Here is a 21,924-nt window from a genome sequence, read left to right on the forward strand (position 1 = left end):
CCTGCGGTGGTTAGAGTACGGATAACCAATGATAGTGGTTTATGCTTAACACAAACAGACCGATTGTATGTAAGTAGTAAATCGTTATTTTGTATAAGTAGAATTACGAAATATATCTATTACCATTATGTTGGATCAAATATATCTAATACCATCACGTTGGATCAAAAGTGTGTGTGTGTGTTTTCTGAATTTCGCACAAAGCTACTCGAGGACTATCTGTGCTAGCCGTCCCTAATTTAGCAGTGTGAGACTAGAGGGAAGGCAGCTAGTCATCACCACCCACTGCCAACTCTTGGGCTACTCTTTTACCAACGAATAGTGGGATTGACCGTCACATTATTATGCCCGCAGGACTAAAAGGGCGAGCCTGTTTGGCGCGACGGGGATGCGAACCCGCGACCTTCAGATTACGAGTCGCACGCCTTAACACGCTTGGCCATCCCGGGCCACCTATTGTTTTGAACTACATCAACCATCTACAAACAAACGAATAGCAATACATAGAAAATAATATAGTTGTGCAAAAAATAGAAAAAGAAATTGAGGTTAAACACCAAGAGAAGTTTGTCATGCAGTGTATGAATGTCCAACATAACGTTTTAAGTAACATCTTCTACTGTTTATTATTAATGAAAAAAACAACAGAACTAATCTAATAAACATCACATTCAAAGAACTGATACTGAAAATATTGTATAAAGCTTTGATATTTATAACATTTTAAAAGTGCTAGTTATCTTATACTAATGTACAAGCTAAGTACAAACAGTTCAGTGCTCTTTCTTGACTACGCCCTTAATAAATTAATAACGAAACGTATCTTCTCTTACAATTCATGTCCACTGTAACGGTCGATGTCCGGGGTAAAGACTGATTGTTGTTCAATGCTTGGCAGGAGAAAGTTGCCATTAAGTGCTGACGTTCCAACTTTGGTATCACCATGGTGTTTTGTACTATGTCTTTTGTGATGATCTCGGACGTATTATCCAAAAGCACCGACTCTCTCCACCAAAATACAGACGGCAGAGGTTTACCTGAAAAAGTGCTGATTCAGCCTCAACTACAAAATTAACAGTACCTGTCATATGTATGCTGAAACAAACATATTCATGATGGTCCATGAATGCTTGTAAATCTCTTACGTGGCTTCATTAAACATTAAGTTATTCATTTAAATGTTAAGTATATATATATATAAAGTACAAATAAGTGATATTTGAAACCTTCGGTACTTGGTGAAATTCCATAATGACAGAATTGAGGAAAATTAATACTATGTTTCACAAACACATCACTTATTCACGATGATGTCTTTACTGACGAGACCGTGATCGTGAATAAATGATGTATTCCTTTTAACACGTACAATCCTCTTATTTTAACTTAATTCCATCAATTAGGGGTTCTATTTTAACATGACAACTTTCATAATTTTATTCAATAACTGTTGTAAATTAAGTTAAACTCAAGGGACTAGATGCATTTATTAAGTCGTGCAGTTCTTCGTTAGAAGCTGCTTTTAATACATTAGACAACGACATTAACTAGATCATCGAAGACGATTACTGTTCTAATTTGTTACCTTAGTTATTTAAATAGATTCCAAATGTAATAGTATTTATGTAATAAAAATAACTCAAGTTTTGCATATGGAACTACTTAACTGAGACGATATTTAAAAAAAAGGGGGGTTTTAACTACCTTGCATGTAACAGGTGTTAAGTGAATATTCACAATAAAATTTCATATGTGTTCACGTATATACAAAACATAATATATTTTTTTTAATAATTTTGTTTCCACTAGAGCCTACAATAAAAGTTTATTATCCAAGAATAGTAAATAATAATAGTAATATGTCCCTGAAATAAATAACTTTTACATGAGACAGTAAAGACAATAGATTTTTGAGTTCTCTAAGTTTGAACCAAAAACATTTGCATTTATATACAGAAATGTTACTATAATAATTTTTTCAAGCACTTTTTTCTATCTTTTTTTTTTGCTTTAAGTAAAATAAATAATTTAATGAAGCTGGAAATTTACAGTTTATCTATTTATGAATTGAGACAAACGTAACAATTAATTTAAATGTGTCATCAGAGCAATAAAAATTGATAAAAAATTTAGTAAATAACAGTAAGAATTTTCAGCTAAGAGATCATTACTTCTCATGGAATTTCGATTCTGTTGCCTGACGTATAATATAAATAATAATAGTATTATGTTAGTACATTGCCATCTCTCAGAGTTGCAACAGTTAACACAATCCCATATTCTTACTTAGCTAATACTTTAGAGACGGTCAAATTATAACGAGGAGTTTAAAGTTTAATTTGACTTGTAGTTAGCTGAATAACTAATTTTCATACAAAAGAAATATTGGAAGAATATCATAATATTATTAAGTACTAGTTGTACCGAACTATTCTTCGTATTATGTTACTTACGCAATATCATTCATATATTTATGATACAACCAAGCATAATATTTATTTATTGCTAGTTCTAAAATTATCAGCTAAGAACAATAAAAAAATGTATAATTAATAAATTGAAACACATGACTGCCAAAAGCTGAAAATGTGTATTAAACCTCATTATATTTTAATAATGTAAAGAGTACTGGAATGAACCGAAAGTATTTATTTTAAAAAAATTTAGCTCAAAGCTCGATTTGAAATAACATTAAATATTATATACTGTATAATCGTAAATAATCAAAAGAATTTTTGTCGCTACTAACTACATAACTAGTTAGTCTTGAAAGGAATATATGATTATCACGAGGCATTTATAATACTGTTAAAACTGCAATCATGTGTCTACATAAGCATAGCATATTTACGTACTATTACATATATTTCACAGTAATATTTGTTTCTGCTTTTTGAACAATTACGACCTTATCTCCTTCTCAAATCTATAAAGAAAGGAAATTACCGTCCTAGTAATGTGCTACGTCGAATTATATGAAGTACGTAAGTGTAAAAATTAAAAACAAGTGAAAATGTTATGATTTGCTCAGTGTGACATCTGAGTTTTTAATTTTAATCTGATATCCGGCTATGGCTATATACGTACCTCCCCTAGTCTTACACAGAAGTGTCAGATTTTGTCCTTCATTGTATGGTCCCACAAGGCTCTCCAGGACTTGTCCATTTACATCGGTTACTACTGGCTTGTCTGGAGGAACTGCAAACAAAACATGAGTAACATGATTGTTGCTACAAACCAACAAATCTGTTTCTTTCAATAAATGTCCCTCTAATGGCAAATCAGTATGTTTGCGCTCTTACAATACTAGAATCCCGGTTTCAATACCCGTGGTGGAAAGAACACAAATAGCTTATTGCTTTCCTTAGTGCTCAACTTAAAACAAAACAAACAACAGATGTTTGTATATATATATATATATGTATGTATGTATGTATGTATGTGTTTTTAATGATCGTACTTTTTCTTCACGGCAAACGTTTGCTTGAGTTTTGTGGATAAAATTTGGCAAAGTTGCTTTAGTTGTTTTTAGGTTACGATGCTTAGAAGTTTGTAAATGGTTAAGTAATATAAAAGACGACCAAATTTCAACTTGTTGTCCTGAAGATGGTGGTGTGGGAACATTGAAACACGTCAAGTAATTTTGGTGAAGGTTCCTGTTTAAATGTATTGTTTATTGTATAATTATTTTAGCGTTGTACTCCATTTAACTCTATACACATGTATGACAAGTATGCGTGAGTTAAAATTAATTCATAATTCGTTAAATACTTGAGAATTACGAGATAAACTTAAAAATAAATCATTTTAGATTTTGCAATAATTTATAAATCTATGTAAAATAAAATGTTAAAAAGATCTATGTTTTCCTAAGTTGTAAGGCATTATGACAAATAGTGCTATATTCGTAGAAACATGGCTTCTTGAGCAACTTTCTAGTGTTGTATACAATTTACACTTATTACATTACGCTTTTTTTTTAAACTGGTATTTATGTTATTTTGCCCCTCACAGCACAATAGTAAGTCTGTGGACTACTCCCGAAAGGAACGGGCTTTTGATACTCGTGGTGGGCAAAGCACACATAATCCTGCGTAGGTTTGTTCCAAACAAAGTCATTGTTTTTATTCCTGTTTTAAATTCCTGCTTATTCCTACTTTAAAAAAAATATTCACAGTTATGGTAATTGTTAGGGTAGTGATTAAAACCCCAATGCAAATGCAATTATGTATTTTATTCGCACTTTTAACAAGAACTCTGTGAGGTAGAACAGAGTCTGTGTGCTAAAAATCAGTGTACATAGTTACGAAATTAAATTTTATTTGTATATGTAATACAACAACATTATCAAGGATTATCTTACTTTAATAGAAGGTAGTGTGTTTTACTATAATAATATAATATAAAATTTCCATTCAAATATTAATACAAAATATACGGTTTTACCAATTTATAACTGCCTTTATTTAAACATTGTTTGTCATAGTTGGTATTAAAATAAAACCGTTATAACATATATGTACATTATCACACGCAGTATTTTTATTCTAAATTATACTAAGAGGAAGCAATAGTTATTGCAAAAAGTGAAAATGTTTGCATTTTGTCTGTATAATTTTCAACAATGTATTTTTTTCCAAAGCAATAGTTTATTTTCGAGTTTATTTCTAACTTTTATTGTACTTGTATGTTTGTTTCTGTATATCAAACACTGGATCACATTTCACCACAATGACATTAGTTATTAATGTAGTTCTCTGAAAATGTATCTCTGAGAACGGATGTGAAGTTCTGACGTGAGATAATCTAAAACATTGCACATTTCAAAATTATTCCCTTCGTAGAAAGATAAAATGGCGAAAGAAAAAAAGAGCTGTCAAGTGTATGCATAGATAAATTTCAAATAATTTATCACAGCTACCCATTTTCTCCATATTTCCTTCAGCAAATCATGGAATTTATGTTTGATAACAGAAAAGGCCAGACGCTAAAGATTCGTCCCTCTACTCGATTTTCATATTTTCACGATAAAAATTTAAAATAACGTGTTTTTAATTATTTAGTATCGAAATTCTTTTATATGGGAATACATTTATTGTCTTTACTTTACCAATGAATAAAGTTCCACCTTTCGAAATCGTTTGACTTATAAGTATTTGTACTTTTGTGTTAAATGGGTTCGAAAAATGCTGGACCCATTAACTGTGATCATAAATATGGAATTGAAATGGTAAAAACATGACAAATATTTATTGTGTTTTTGTGTTTTCTTAGAGCAAAGCAACATCGGGCTATCTGCTGAGCCCACCGAGAGGAATTGAACCCCTGATTTTAGCGGGTTCCAACTTGGGAATAAGTTTACTTTAATATTTTAATTTCTAAAGCACCTAACTTAGTATTATTTTTGTTAAACCTTCTAAAGTCTATAGTTTTTTATTATGAAAATCTGTATTATCTCATAAGAAAATACAAATATCAAACTATCTGTTCACTTATAATACGGTTCCGATGAAGCTTCGTATGCTGTAGATATATTCACATTGATATCTGTGCTAGCTGAACCTAATCTAGTACCTACCGCCAGCTAACTAGGAATTAAATATCGCTCTTATGACTCGCCTATAACCCAAACACATGTGGCGCTATTTTTCCCAATTTTGCTAAGACAGGACGCAAACCACAGACATTCGGATTCACAGTCTAGTATGTTAACCTACAGGCGACACTGTGACAATATTTGCACATTATTTATACACATTACTTTAAAAACAGGATGTTACGAAATTTATCTTTTATCCATGAATCTGCGTGATCTATGAACGATTGTTTGTTTTTGAACTTTACACAAAGTTACTCGAGTGATATCTGCGCTAGCCGTTCATGATTTAGCAGTGTAAGACAAGAGAAAGGGCAGTTAGTCATTACCGCCCACCGCTAACTCTTGGGCTACTCTTTAATCAACGAATAATGGGATTGATCGTCACATTATAATGCCCTCACGGTTGAAAGGACGAGCACGTTTGATGCGACGGGGATTCGAACCTGCGACCTTCGAATGATGAGTCGAGAGCCTTAACCACCAGGCCATACCTGACCATGAATGAAATATTGAACTAAATTTGTCAAAACTTAATTTTTATATATTTTGAAACAGTAATACTGCTTCTTTAATAAGTTAATATTTCAAATAATTCTGTTATCGTTTTCTGATATTGCAATTGATATTTTGTGTAAATCATATAATTTTCAATGACGAAAACACTAACTTTTTCATTCAATACACATATAATAGGTATTTTATAAAATACATAAAGTATGCATTTTCTGGTTTAAATTTTCCCCTGGTGATACAACGATAAGTCTACGGATTTATAACGCTAAAATAAAAGGTTCTATTCCCTTTGGTGGACACAAATGACAGCCCGATGAGTCTTTGCTATAAGAAAACACACACACACACTTGTTTAAAAGTAAGATATTATTTTTACTTTCATAAACTAATTGTGCTATAGTGACTTAGAAAAAAAACATTAACTCCCAAAGTAACTAATATAATTATAATTTACAACAAATTCACAAGTTTATTGCCTTCAGTGGCACAGCTGTGTGTCTGCATACATATAACTCTAGAAAACGTTTTTCGACACCCGTGGTGACCAGAGCACAGATAGCCTATCGTGTTGCTTTGTGCTTAACTTTAGACAACAAAACTGGTTTATTTCAGTAAATCCCCGTCTCCAGCAAGACCGTACTTATAATCTTGAAAATTCTGGATTCTATCTAGGTGGCAGACATAACACAGAAAACAAGCTCATTGTTCAGTCTTGCGCTTGAAAAAGAAACCCATACTAATAATAAAATATTCTTCCTTTGTAGCATTGATTTCACTCTTACTTCATTGATCTTATTCAAAGATTTAACAACCTCACTCTCTATACAGATTGAATATTTTTTCCAGAACTATGTACTATAATGTTATTCCACATAACCATATGTCATTCATTTCCAATAACAGAAGCTGGGCGTGGCCTACTGGATACGGATGAAGTTCAAGAACAATTAAACCAATGTTATTATTACAGATGCAAGAAGACCAATAAATTGAAAAATACAAGTGCAATAGATTAGTTCAGAGTAGCAGAGACCTGTAAAATACTTGCAGTCAAATTAATATCTTTATTGTAATAATACTTCTTAAAATACAATTTCTGGAATAATACAAAAGAACAATAATTGTTGACAGTGAAATGTGTAAGGTCACTTGTACATACACCGTATTTTATAAAACTAAACTAAAGAGATAACACTCTAACTTGTATACGGTTTTTAACTTTTTTTATCTTCAATATTTTAATTTTATTGTACAAAATGGTAATAAAGTATATTTACAACCGTCTTTTGTTGTTATTCTTTCATTCATATAGCATTTGCAATGATTTGTTCACTGAGCTCTGTAGCTCTCTGCTGCAATCAGATTGGTTGTTGTCAAGTGCTTAATGCGCATGTAAGGTTTTTTCTTGGATACAATTCTTACTGCACATGCTTATATTTCGTAATCGCAAAATTATGGCATGATTGATGTTACATAAGATGGCACATGTCACCATCTTTGGTAGAAACAGTAGTGAGCTTACACCAAATGTTATGATGATTGGTTTAAGTAACAATGCATTGCCGTGAGATGATCTAGTGAATCAACCTTTTCATATACCATAAAACAACCACCTTAGCAAGTCACAGTAACATTGTTCTCGTAAATGATGGCATGCAAGAAGTAAGTAAACAAAGATGTTAATAGCTTTTTCCTGACCAAGTCACCGACACATGAATGTTGTTTTCTTGAATCTAGATTCAGATATTGAAGCGTTAAAGATGGATATACTATAGGTATTGCTAGCCACTGCTATATTTTAACAGTTGAATTGCAGTTCTATAAAAAATGTTTTTTCGTGTGTTTTTTTTTTTTCAAAACACATTGGGCTTCATAATAGTTGATAGCAAGTGTGCCTTTCAAAATGATGATAGTATTGAGGATAAAAGTGACACCCTGTGGTGTATTAAAGAAGCAGTCTATTGATTTATCACCACTTCTGGAGTAATAATAACAATGCCTGTTGTCTGCCTATAACATGCTTCAGTAACCTTTACGTCAAGTTTTAGTACAGTACCAAATAGATGTACAGCGTAATCACAGACGTTAATCTATTCAACTCCAAACTAGAATGGCCACCGAAGTAGTAATAAGATTAAACATTGACAAAGCAAGATGAGTAGCCACACAGCTTGTACTGCTGTTATTATATTGTTTCCACATATGAATACACAGCTTCTAGAATACCCCAGGTCTGATAGTGAGGATAGTGCTAGTGATATCAAATTCATGCATAAAGCTGAACACTGTGATTGGATCAAGGATGTTAGGGATGTGTTTTTAAGACTAGATAGTTCATGGAGACACAGAACAGTGAAAGATGATCACTATGTGATCATAGATGGCATGTGTCTAATGAAACAACCAATATTGTCAACACTGGAAGTCAATAGATAAAGAGCATTTCTACTATTTAATATCAGAAAAATAAAGAAACAATAATACTTCGTTCAATTCAAAGAAAACTTTGCAAGCGGTATTTGTTGCCATTTAATAAGTGTAATACACCTCGTGCATTTGAAAAGCTGATGGATTATACACTTTAATGAGACATATCTCTTACTTCAGTCCTGTGAGTGTAAAATCCATCAGCTTTTCAAATGCACAAGGTGTATTACACTTATTAAATGGCAACAAATACCGCTTGCAAAGTTTTCTTTGAATTGAACGAAGTATTATTGTTTCTTTATTTTTCTGATATTAAATAGTAGAAATGCTCTTTATCTATTGACTTCCAGTGTTGACAATATTGGTTGTTTCATTAGACACATGCCATCTATGATCACATAGTGATCATCTTTCACTGTTCTGTGTCTCCATGAACTATCTAGTCTTAAAAACACATCCCTAACATCCTTGATCCAATCACAGTGTTCAGCTTTATGCATGAATTTGATATCACTAGCACTATCCTCACTATCAGACCTGGGGTATTCTAGAAGCTGTGTATTCATATGTGGAAACAATATAATAACAGCAGTACAAGCTGTGTGGCTACTCATCTTGCTTTGTCAATGTTTAATCTTATTACTACTTCGGTGGCCATCAGTCTTCGTTCACACACTTTAAGTCACTGATGAGAAACTGAAGTTTATAAAATACTGAAATTGATATTCGAAGACACATAATTGGAAGTATCGGAGTGTACACTGAGTCTATGAATGATTTTGTGATCAGGAACTGGCTTCAGCTCCACATAAAAATATTGTCTATAACTTCCTTCGTTTCACCTAATGTTATAGTTTATTTGTAAACAAAGTTTTGAATATAGCCAGACGAGTGACTATACTCACTAAGGCGGGTAAGTATTTTTATTTGTATGTTGAATTTCATGAGGCATGCTTTGGTTAATGAACAGCTTTGTTTATTCTCACCAGGTCTACCCATCAATCCATCAGACAGATGAGAGTGATTGTACAACTGGAGTGTTTTCATCACAGATACAAGATGTATAGGAAAGGGTTTGTTTGTTTGTTTAGAAATAAGTACAAATATATACAACGGGTTATCTGTGCTTTGTCCACCACGGGTATCGAAACCCGGTTTCTCACTGTGTGAGTTCGTAGACAAAGCGCTGTGCTACTGGGAGGCATAAAGAAAAATGGAATTATATAATCAGATATGCAAACTATATGTCACCTGTTTCCGAACAACACTATTAAACAACAAAGATGGAGCTGTTTGCAGTTATATAATTATAAAACATTATCACAACTGCTTGAAGGATAGGGCTGCTATGAGAGTTCAATTTGTGGTACACCACAACTGAAGACAGCAGGCAGTGAGATCATGCTTGCCTGGACTATACAGTGCTGATGGCTAACCAGTTGCAGCAGTGTACTAAATAACTGGTGATAATTATGTGTTTCGATGGGCACCATAAGTGACAAATCAGGAGCTTTAGGAAGAGTGCCTAAAGGTATCAGACAGCTTGTGTGCTAATTGCCATGCATCAAGATGAAAAGTGACCACCAAAAAGTGTAAAATGTAATATATGTAGCACGTGAGATGTGTATTGTCAGATAAAAGTGCAGAATGGCACATCGTGCTGTTGTTGTATACGTTCAAGATGTCGTATAGAATCTGTTATGTAGCTATTATCTTCAAAGCTAGGCCCGGCATGACCAAGCGTGTTAAGGCGTGCGACTCGTAATCTGAGGGTCGTGGGTTCGCATCCCCTTCGCGCCAAACATGCTCGCCCTTTCAGCCGTGGGGCGTTATAATGTGACGGTCAATCCCACTATTCGTTGGTAAAAGAGTAGCCCAAGAGTTGGCGGTGGGTGGTGATGACTAGCTGCTTTCCCTCTAGTCTTACACTGCTAAATTAGGGAGGGCTAGCACAGATAGCCCTCGAGTAGCTTTGTGCGAAATTCAAAAAACAAACAAACAATCTTCAAAGCTATAAGGCAGAACTTTGAATAATTACATAACAAAATAGTATTTCACATTGCATGTAATGTGAAGAAACATTTATTCTTGTCACCTACCTCTACACGAGGTAAATATTGTACCGTATATGTTGCCCAAAGAAAAACTCTTCTTAACAGAGTAACCTCTAACAGAAAATTCTAGGTCCTCCATTCGAGAGCGTTACCCTATATCTTAAATATAGCCGGTAGTCTGTCAAAAATGGATGCAGTAATCAGTATTAACTAATAGTAATTAATTTCATTACCTCGCACGTCATATCTTATCCTTTTATTTACATGTTAACACATTGTATCATAGAGATATTCACTTAACAATGAATAATATAATATAGAGCATCTAGAGAGATCTACATCAACTAAATAGTCATATTCAGTAGCCACTTTTTGTCAAATTGTAATATATGTTAGTGTGATGAAAATATATATTTCATTCTCAACTGACTGACAGTTATGTACTTTACATTTTACTCCAGATGAAATATAGTATGATGAGCATCTAACCAACTGGTTTATAAATCATCTGATGTTCGAACTTTAAGTATTTCTGCAGGTATTTGTGAAGGATTGAATACTATAATAACTGATACACTTTAATTTACTCATCATGAAATGGGCAAAACACACCAAAACAAACAGTGAAAAAAAAAAGAAATGTAATGCACGTTTATTCTTGGTGAATGAGTTTTGCTATAGTAAATGCTGGAATTGCATAAGGAAGTTGGTTCTAGCTGGTCTAATATCGATTCAGTGATGAGCGAAAAAGAAACATACAGCATTCATCCGACTCTGTGAGAGAAGTTGGATGAAGAATTACCAGTAGAAGAGCAGTTTTCCTGCTGTGATGATTTGCAAAAATGGAAATGATGACAGTTTATCAATAATTTGGATAGATTGAAAAAAGAATCACTGAGATCATGGGATAAACAATTGATTATAACACAGCTGGTCCATTGACTGGTTGAAAGATCGACAGCTGTAGAGATTGCGCAATCTTTTTTCTAAGCTAGTGAGTGATATATGGATGTGAAATATTTATTCCACGCACTGTGTTAATTTTTCGATCGACAGTGCCTTGTTAAAGTGGTCACCACTACCAATAATGTCATATTTTGAAGAAATACAAACTTTTTTAAATAACTTGTTTTTATTAAAAACTCTAATAATCAAACTAAACACTATTATGTTGGAAGAAGGTTGAATGTAACAAAAACCTGCAAAGAATATTATATAAAATAAAATTTGCTGATTGCCTAAGTATTCATCACCCTCTATCAGTACTTGGTGGAAGTCTCTTTGGCAGCAGTTACAGCTGTGAGTCTTTTTTTAAATAGATTTCACCAGCTTTGTGCAATGGGGTTGTGTAATTTTTGCTCATTCTTCCTAGCAAAATTGCTCTAATTCTGACATGTTCATTCACATCGTTGACGGACTGCAGTATTCATGTCTTGCCACATATTTGTTTAATAAATTCAACTTAGGACTTTAACTGAACCAGGAGCTTTATTTTTTTCCTTTTTGAAAACCACTCCAGTATAACTTGTGCCTTTCGCTTTGGGTTATTGTCCTATTGAAATGTGAGTTTTCGACCCAGTCTATATCACTAGCTGAGTCAATTAGGTAGAATTCGTTTGCACTTTATCCCTTCCGTCTTCCTCTCAGTTTTTACAAGCTTCCCAGTATCTAATGATGAGAAGCATCGAAATAAAATAATGCTGTCATCACTATGACTTAACAGTTGAGACGGTGTCGACTGGATGATGTATTATGTTCGACTTGCACAAGACTAAATACTTTGAATATTCACCAGAAAGCTTAATTTTTGTCTTGTCTGATCATAAAACATTCTACCACATGTCTGCAGTATCATTTATATGCTTGGTCGCAAACTCAATATGTCATTTAAGACGGTTCATTTTCATTATTGGTTTATTTCTAGCTACTCACCTACATAGGACAGATTTATGTAGGGTTCGCGATATTATCAATGCATGAGCACTGATAATCTCTGACAAGGAACTTTGTACATTTTTTAAAGTCACTGTTGGCCTCACAGTGGCATCTGTAACCAGTTTTCTGCTTGGGTACTGACTGGATGGTACAAAGTAAGTACCACATCTTAATGATATTCTCCATCGTACTCAAAGGGACAATCAGCGACTTTGAAATTTTCCAGTAACCTTCTCCTGATATCTGCTTCTTTACCACTTTTCCCTGACTTGTTCGTAAAGCTCCCTGGTCTTCATGGTTGGTTTGTCATATCACTATGTGAGTTGTGGCTTGAACATATCCATTTACTCTGAAATCAAGTTAAACCATTGTGATTACACAAAGACAGAGACCATTACACTAACTTTGTGATCATTCAAATTAATCTTTTGCACCTGGACTGATTTTAGGTTGCTGTAACATGGGGGTAAATATTTATGCAGTTAAGAATTTTAATTTTTTTTTTGAAAGTATAACTTTCATCATGTTTTAACTTTTTTATTTTAACTTTCGAAATATAAAGTTTCATGATTTCAAGCTCAGGTGTCATTAAAATGCGGAAACTTGACAGGATGGATGAATACTTTTGCAAGGCACTGCATCACTTTATATTATACACGGTTTAAATAAATTTTGGAAAACTGAACGTAAAGCTAATAAATAGTAGGAACTAAATATGGTTCACGAGTACTACAGCTTAACGCAAACAGATTTTAAGCAAATTATTAAAAACAGAACCTAAAGATAATTAATTATGCTTGCCATAAGATATTGTTAATGGATCTATTATATATTCTAAAATATTATTTTCCTTGTATTGTCTTTTAAAAATTTTCAGTAGCTAGAAGAATGTATACTAATACTATTCCAACTATATTATGTTTGCCATATTCATTACAAAGATATTTAGTTCAATCCAAAGATCACCAGGTACACAACCGATACAGAAGTCTTTAGAACAGTTGTTATAGCAACGACTGGGATAGTTTTATGCTTTTTCAGGCTGTAAATATGATTATAACAAACTATACTTAGCTTAATGTACTAGTATTACACCTACTATATTTTTTACATGCATTCTTTCGTTAGTCTTTAAGATATTTTCAGGATTTAGAAAACCATCTAATAATGGTATTCCAACTGTACAATTTTCCTCACATCCACGCCGATGACGCGTTTCGCCAAATCCACAGCTCATCAGACTTGCAAGGCTATCACAGCACAATATTTTTTGTTGTAGCAAATGGGTTATACAAATAGTGTCATTATCACTATTCTGTTTGTTGTACCCCAGCTGGCCTAATAAGATAAAAAAATGCAGTGTTAAAAAACACAACATCTATGCTTTACGACAAGCATAATGAATTATAATCATGTACGATCAACTTGAAAAAGAGACCCTAAATGGTTCATACTACCGTACAATACAAAGTGGTTTCACATTAAGTATTAGAACGCAGGAGCTCAATACAGTTTATAAGTACTTTATACTACAAAACATATTTTGCACAAAGTATTAAAAAGCCGAACCTAAAAAATAGCTCATGGATACCATAGAATACAAAATGGAATTTATAAGACGGCTGCTATGTGTATTAAAACTTTAATTAAAATAAAGTACAGAACAATGTTTAGACCTTCTTAGGTCATCTTCAGGTTTACAAAGGTTACATTTTCATTTCAAGTAGGTTTCTCATCATCATGAAAAATGAAATTTACCCAGAGTTTAAAAGTGTAGTATCTAAAGCTAGTTTGTGGGTAAAACATAGAACGCATCTTAAGTAAATTAATTTTAACCATATTTTTGTACTGTGACCCATATTTAGAGCTACAACTAGCAGCGTAAAAGAGAAAGTTCCTACTACGACTTAATATAAGACTCAGTATATGTGAACGATAGTTAAAATGCATGATATTTATACAAGTCAAAGTTACCATAAAATGATTCGACTCACGATGTTGATATAAAAGGACTGGTGGGTTTCTCAGAAAAACGAACAAAATAACTAAATATGTATACATAATACGAAAGTATTATCTTTTGGTTCCAGGCAAATGAAAGCTGTCATGAATTTTGTTATATACTTAACATACCACACATAATATCATAAACAGGATGTCAAACAGTGTTCTATAAACCTCCGTTTGTAAGTAAATTCATTAAAATATACAATAAATATTCTCCAGAAGATAATGCCAGTTGCCAGAAAAATAAGATCGCAAAGGAAAATTACCTTTAACTTCCCTATTCGACAGACACAGGGCTATTTCCTCTAGCAGTGGATACTGTCAAAATTTCAAACTAATATAAACATCTAAAAATAACCCAGAAGTTCGAAAGCATTTTGGGTGTTGCAAACGTTTCATCCCGGAGTGATTAAAATTAATTGTTCTTCTAAGCTGAAATATCACACTAAATAAATTGTAAGATGAACAAAAAATAAAATTTATATCAGCCATAATAATGATGAAAACATAAAGTGATACAGTTAAATAATAACTGTGGTCGACCATCACCGTCACTTAATATTTATTTATACAAAACATTTGGTTTAATTTGCCTTGAAATTCTTGCAAAACTAATCCAATGGTATCTTGGGTACCCGTTCCGAAATTAGCAATGATAGACTAGAGGGAAAGGAGCTAGTCAATACTACCCACGGCTGAAAAGGTAAGCATGTTCACTAACGAGGATTCGAACCGGCAATATGCAGGTTGCGAGTAGAGTAGAAAAAATATTTTATTTGAATCTAGTGTAAAATTACCCCTAATGTGAAACAAGTAAACATGAAAGAATTACATATCGAATCAGAAATATATTTTTTCACTCGTTTCGATACTCGTAGTGGGCAGAGCACAGATAGCCCATTATGTAGCTTTGTTCTTCATTCTAAACACAGATAAAAAAAACTAAAATGTTTAATATATGAAACTGGTGTCATTGAACTATATATATATGTGTGTGTGTGCGTGTGTTCAAGTATATAGTTTAGAAGAGTTTGAGTGAAAACATGTACGTAAATAACAATAGCAACTACATACATGTATATTTATTGTTTTTATTCTTATTAACAGTTTAGGTATTGATTTGGTATTGGAATTTAAAAAAATAAACAATACAATCTTTGTTAACTAACTATATTATTTAAGGAGATTACGGTATAAATAGCCCTATTTATTTCCAAATTAAATATTAAGCATAACAGTAGGTCATTTCGTAAATCTATTTCTCTATCAATGTATCATTTTAAAAATGTAATCGTCGTAAATCGCTATTTTCGCTGACGTTTATTCTTTACGAGAAAATATAAATTTAGTATAAAAATGTGCTTGTTCGTGCTTAAAACTCACAATACCATATTAAACCGAATAACTCTTACTTCTGAAGATACAAAGATTTCTTACTGATAACAGATAGTTCAGCTTCCGAGTATCTTGTTCTTGCAACACGAAAATCAACACGACATTTGTAGGTCCCTGCATCCCCTGCCAAAACAGGATCCAATATTAGAACAGCTGGTCTGTCAATAACGCTGAACATAGCACGATCCGAGAGGTTGTCTGTTGGGGAATGTCTTCCCGAGTTCGTACTGCCTCTTCGAGCGTCGAAGCTGTAGAGTGGATTGGATGTATCTCCTCTGTACCACAGCACTAATGAGACGTCGTCGTTTGGATTGGGAGGTGTAATGTTACAAGAAATGGCTACTTTCATACCAACTACTCCAGTCACTTTCTCTGACAAGAAAAAAAAAGATAAACAATGAATAGAAAGCCAAGGAAATGAAGCAATCACTTTCAGTAAAATTTCGATTAAGATGACGTTTTGTCTCTGACAGTTTCTAAAACAAGTAGATAAACTTAGAAGAAAAATTACATATGATGATTCTCTGCTTTAATGTACTTTTAAAGTATGGAAAACATATTTTTATTATCTAAACAAAAAGAAATGGTTAGGTTTCGAAAGAATCACTAACAAAAATTGTTTCTTTCGAATGAGTTTTCAAACAAGTTGTTCATAAAACCCTTATTTAGAATTTCATTTCAATTTCAGCTACAGAAAAAAACAATGAAAAATGTTCTACTGCTTTTCTGCGAGAAAATGACACATTCTCTAGATCTGTTGTGATTATGTGATATTATCTGACTGAGACGATTTCGAAAACGTTACAGAACACTAGGATCATTTTTCACATCATTTTATTTCCATAATATTCTGTAGAAAATTATCTATCAGTTATCAACCTATATATGAATATAGCAACAAGTGATCTATTCAAGTCGGTTGAGCAGAAGTTTATTAATTCCTTAAATATTTAAAAATCATTTTTGAAGGGAATAAAGTTAGACATTAATTTATTTACCACCATGGTGCCTAAGAATACGAACAGTACTTTATGTCTTTTATCAGTCACACTTTACTGTAATGCATAAGTATTAGAATTTCCATAGATAGCATTTATTCTTTGGCGTAAGAAAATACGAGCATCTTAGAGAGAATTGTCCAATTTTATTATGGAAAAATATATGTGTAGTTGAATATGAAATTTCACAAGTTCTTATATTAAGAAATATTTCCTATTATTAAATTGTTCTGTAAAAAATATTAGTTTTTATCCATCATAATAATCGATTGTGTCATAAAAGTGCCTCTGTCACTGGTACCGTGTGTTGTCAGTGTTGATTTCTTAGAATGTTTCCTACTGCCAGGGTCGCAAGAAAATGCGACTTCTTTGTTTCGTATACGAAAAAGAAACGAGCATTGAATATCGTTCTATTTGTGTGTAAAAGCATCTAGGACGAAAGTTCTCCCTCAGAACGAAAGAATGACGGATTACCAACACATCAAAATCAATATACAATCTTAGTGATTGAGACTTCAAAAGAAAACTCAATGATAGCATAAAACTTGACATCAAGACACTAAGGTATTACGAAGAGCAAAAGGAAAATGCTTTTCTTTAAAAGATTTAATTTCGTTACATATACCACGGAACACGCTTAGTGTTTTCATTCGTGTGACACGTATGTAAACTGAGAAAAAATAATTTATTTAAATATATTCCACACTTTGATCTCTATTTGGTCATGCATTTTACCAGTATATAATGTTATTTCTGCATTATTTTAACTATTATAAATATTAACATTCCTAAATATAGATATTTTATCATTAAACAATAATATATAGAATCAATATACTCTATTATTAATTATTATTTCATAGAAAGTACATTTTAATTTATCATCCTTACATTTTGTTTCCTTTAGAATTTTTCAGAAATGGAAAATTGTAACAATACAGTTTATTCTTCAATATTATTGTAATTCTTTTATTTTGTGGTTTTGATTCAAACCTCTTGTTTTTATGCTTATACTCAATTTAAAGCAATTAGAAATATTAGTTGTAACGTCTGAAATTCATTTTGACATTTATCGAACTGAATTGTCTTCTAGAGCAATTGAGCTTTCACTTTACAATCCCCTAGTGGCTCAGCGCTAAACCTGAGAAATTTCTGAAAATGGAATTTCAATGCCCACGGTGAGTAAAGTACACATAGCCCATTGTGTTTGTGCTTAATAACAATCAAACAGTTATCGTTGCAATCGGAAAAAAAGAAATGTAAGTTTACCAAATAGTATGGAATAAATAGAACACTAAAAAACATAATCAAATAAACACTACAAAACGCATTTTTATTGGTATCATACTTCGTTTTACCAAACTCTTCAGTGGCATGTGTAAGATTGTTTGTTAAAAGGATATGTTCAATAATAACAAAATGCTTTCTTCGTGTTTGATTGGTTTGAATGACTATTGATTGGCGAAAAGAAGCTATATTTATTATACTATGTAAATTATGTTAGCCTAACCACTGATCATTACTTTTTTTATTCCTATTATACATATATAATATCATATGAAATCAACAACTGTTAAAATGTGGCATTCAGAAACATTATTTGTGTAACCGAAGAAAACAGTATATTTATAGAAGGTTACATTGTTTACCCATGAAGACACACTCTTAATCAAATTGGCAATCTCTTGCAGAGCAATACATGTATTCATTATCTCTACGATTATATAATGACAAAAGTACCTTACTCTAATGTTTCGACATTTTTTTTTCTTTTACTCTTATCACAGAAAACCACCGTAACAGGATTATTACTCATCCACTAACGTTGATACCATTAAGCTTTAATATCTGATTTTAGTGACTGTATAACTATATTACATCCACTTATATTTTTGACATCACGAAGGGAAATTTATTCGTCATAATTTACAAACGACAAATCGACCACTCTCAGTGCAAAGAAGGGTAATGACTTAGGCCTCACATTCCCTGTAAAATAAAATCCATACCTAGAAACATCGCGTGTCATATCTTCAGTAATATTCTGTTTTCTCGAGATTGACTTTTTTCACAAATTAGAGATTCTCCCACTGTCTTTAACAATATATACATTAGAAACAGTAACTCTAAAGACATATATTTCATCTGTCTTCTTTCTGCAACAGATCCCTCGTACAAAACAATATCCGACACGATAATTCATGCCGCCACTTTTGCATGATCACAACAAGAGCCATCACGTGCAAAAGTGATAACGCGCTCGAGTTTCATGTACGTATGAAACTGGAGCAAGAAGTCTCCATCCAGATTCCTACTTGTTCCTAATTAATACTCAGCGCGATCAATACTCAAGCGCTCAAATCAACCTTACACTCACCACTATACTGATACAGGTATGCTGATGATACACATCTACAGAACAAACACTTTGTTTTTTCAACCACGTTAACTCGATACTTCCCAACATTAAGTTCATCTATGAATGCCCCCCGCCACTACAGTGGTAAGACTACAGATTTACAACGCTAAAATCAGGCGTTCGATTTCCCTCGGTGGTCTCAGCAGATAACACGATGTGGCTGTGCTATAACAGAAAGACACACACACTCACTCACCTATGAACAAGAAAAAAGAAAACAACTAACGAAATAGCATTTCTCAACCTCAAGAACTGATAAACAATTCAAAACAGAAATCCACAGAAAAATCACCCACACTGAATTACACATTCCCTGGGACTCAGCACATGAAACAAAACAAAAACTCAAAATATTAAAAAACAGATAAATACAGCCAAAAACTATGTTCACCCTATAAAATTAACAATGAAATCAACAAAATAAAACAACACTTCATCAACATCAACAAATTTCCTCCAAAACCGTGGAAGAAAAATTTACGCACCCATCCAGACCAACAACAAACAAATAATAATAAATTCCAAGATACAACAAACTACAAAACCAAACACTGCTGCATACTATATGTTACTGACATCAGCGAAAAAAATAACTAGCATTTGGAAAACTTATGTGACAATACAACATTCCAGTAAACACGAAAGTTGTTCAAAGTCTGTACTATGTAAAATCTACACTGACAAACACAACACTAACATAATTTATAAAATACAATGCAGCAATTGCGACGACTTCTGTATTGGAGAAACAAGCAGAAAAATGGAAACCAGATTCAAAGATCACTAAAAAAAAACTTTATATGTTTTCGAACACTGCAAGTCAAATAAGCGCAACATAATCATAGAAAAAAACCCAGATACCAAGTAGGGAAACAAATATTAAAAAACGCAAAATCAAAGAAGCCCTACTTATGCAACTACTAAAACCAAAATTAAGCCAATATAAAGGAAAACCTCTATACCTATACTAATTAACAATCTAACATCCAACTACCACGCCCCTACAATCTCGTACTTGTTTATACTCTCGTCCCTAAGACATGTGTCCGGCAACGGTCAGTTGCAAATTCTCTCTTTCTTAATCCCCCTTAGTGGCTCAGCGGTATGTCTGCGGACTTACAACGCTAAAAACCGAGTTTCGATACCCGTGGTGGGTAGAGCACATATAGCCCATTGAGTAGCTTTGTGCTTAATTCAAAACAACAATAACTCTTTCTTAGCCTGAAGATGACCTAGAAAGGTCCAAACGTACATATCTCTTATCAATAAAAGTGCTAATACAAGTACCAGTTCAATAATAACAAAATGCTTTCTTCGTGTTGGATTGGTTTAAATTACTACTGATTGACGAAAATAAGCTATATTTCAAGTGGGTTTCTCGTCATCAAGGATCAATAAATTTTCGACATTTGGGTGAATGACTGCTTTTGACACATACCAATCAAGAGATCATTAATTTCTGAACGAAAATTTTCTTACAGAAATTAATATCAAACAACAAGCAGAAGAGATTCGATTTCATAGCAAAATTTTATACCCAAAGTGTTTTTACTATACCTATTTAATTAAAGCAAAACTAATATTAAAGACCGAATATTCCTTCCATACAAAAATATTAAATTTGTTGTTCATTTTTATTCATGAAGGTATAAACATCAATGTTGCATGACACTAGAGCAGCAAACAAAGGTTTAAAGCAATATACGATTTCACACTTTTAGCACTAACGTGATTGACTCGTTTCGCACGTACCCAGATTTAAGTCACGTTTTCGTCATTAAATAAACAGTGAAAAATATTATGTTTAAGTACTTAATAATAATTTAATATATTGATATATATTATTTGTTTTATTATTTATTTTATTGAACCATTTTATATATTTGGGTTACAAATTCATCTTACTCTTCAGATTTGTACAATTTTATTGAACTGCTAATGATACCTTGATTCCAATTATCGTAGTTGTGTTTCGTTTTCTGTATTGAACTTGGTTACATTCAGACTTGACTTAAAACTCGTAGTGAGTCTATTAGCCGGGCCCCAGGGTCGCGAGTTTAAATCCCTGTCACACCAAACATGCTCGCCTTTTAAGCCATAGGAACGTTATAATATTCGGTCAATCCCACTATTTATTGGTAAAACAGTAGCCCACGAGTTGGCAGTGGGTGTGATAACTAGCTGCATTCCCTTTAGTTTTACACTATTAAATTAGGGACTGCTAGCGCAGATAGCCCTGGTGTAGGTTTACGAGAAATTGAAAAAGAAACAAATAAAACCATTTGCTGAACTATTAAATAACGTTGAACAGCCTTTTATGGATGCTGTTTTATCAACAGCTTTAGATATTTAGACCTCTCTTAAAAAAAAAAAAAGACCTACTCACCATTGTAAGACATTCTATGCAGGGAGATTTTAACGTTGTTTATTTATTTTATGTCGTTACTTTGAAGTTTGTACACATTTTAATTTTCTTCAGAATTTTTCATTGTTAATTTTAATACAATGTATAATCTTGAGATCGAAGTTACTCCAAAAGACTTGTAATACATAGCAAAAGCTATGCACTTAACAGGA

The 21,924-nt window shown here is 32.7% G+C and overlaps 1 protein-coding gene across 1 annotated transcript in view; it reads right to left on the minus strand.

Moving 5' to 3' along the window:
- LOC143225195 (protein turtle-like) overlaps nt 1–21,924 on the minus strand; it is a 106,268-nt gene that overhangs the window by 41,527 nt on the left and 42,817 nt on the right. The window contains exons 2-4 of the mRNA XM_076454178.1: nt 15,973–16,302; nt 3,088–3,198; nt 834–1,037 (exon numbers count right to left, since the gene is read on the minus strand). Coding sequence (XP_076310293.1) covers nt 834–1,037; nt 3,088–3,198; nt 15,973–16,302 — 645 coding nt within the window. The remainder of the gene's footprint in view (nt 1–833; nt 1,038–3,087; nt 3,199–15,972; nt 16,303–21,924) is intronic.

The sequence above is a fragment of the Tachypleus tridentatus genome, chromosome 9 (genome assembly GCF_004210375.1).
Source record: "Tachypleus tridentatus isolate NWPU-2018 chromosome 9, ASM421037v1, whole genome shotgun sequence".
Taxonomy (NCBI): domain Eukaryota; kingdom Metazoa; phylum Arthropoda; class Merostomata; order Xiphosura; family Limulidae; genus Tachypleus; species Tachypleus tridentatus.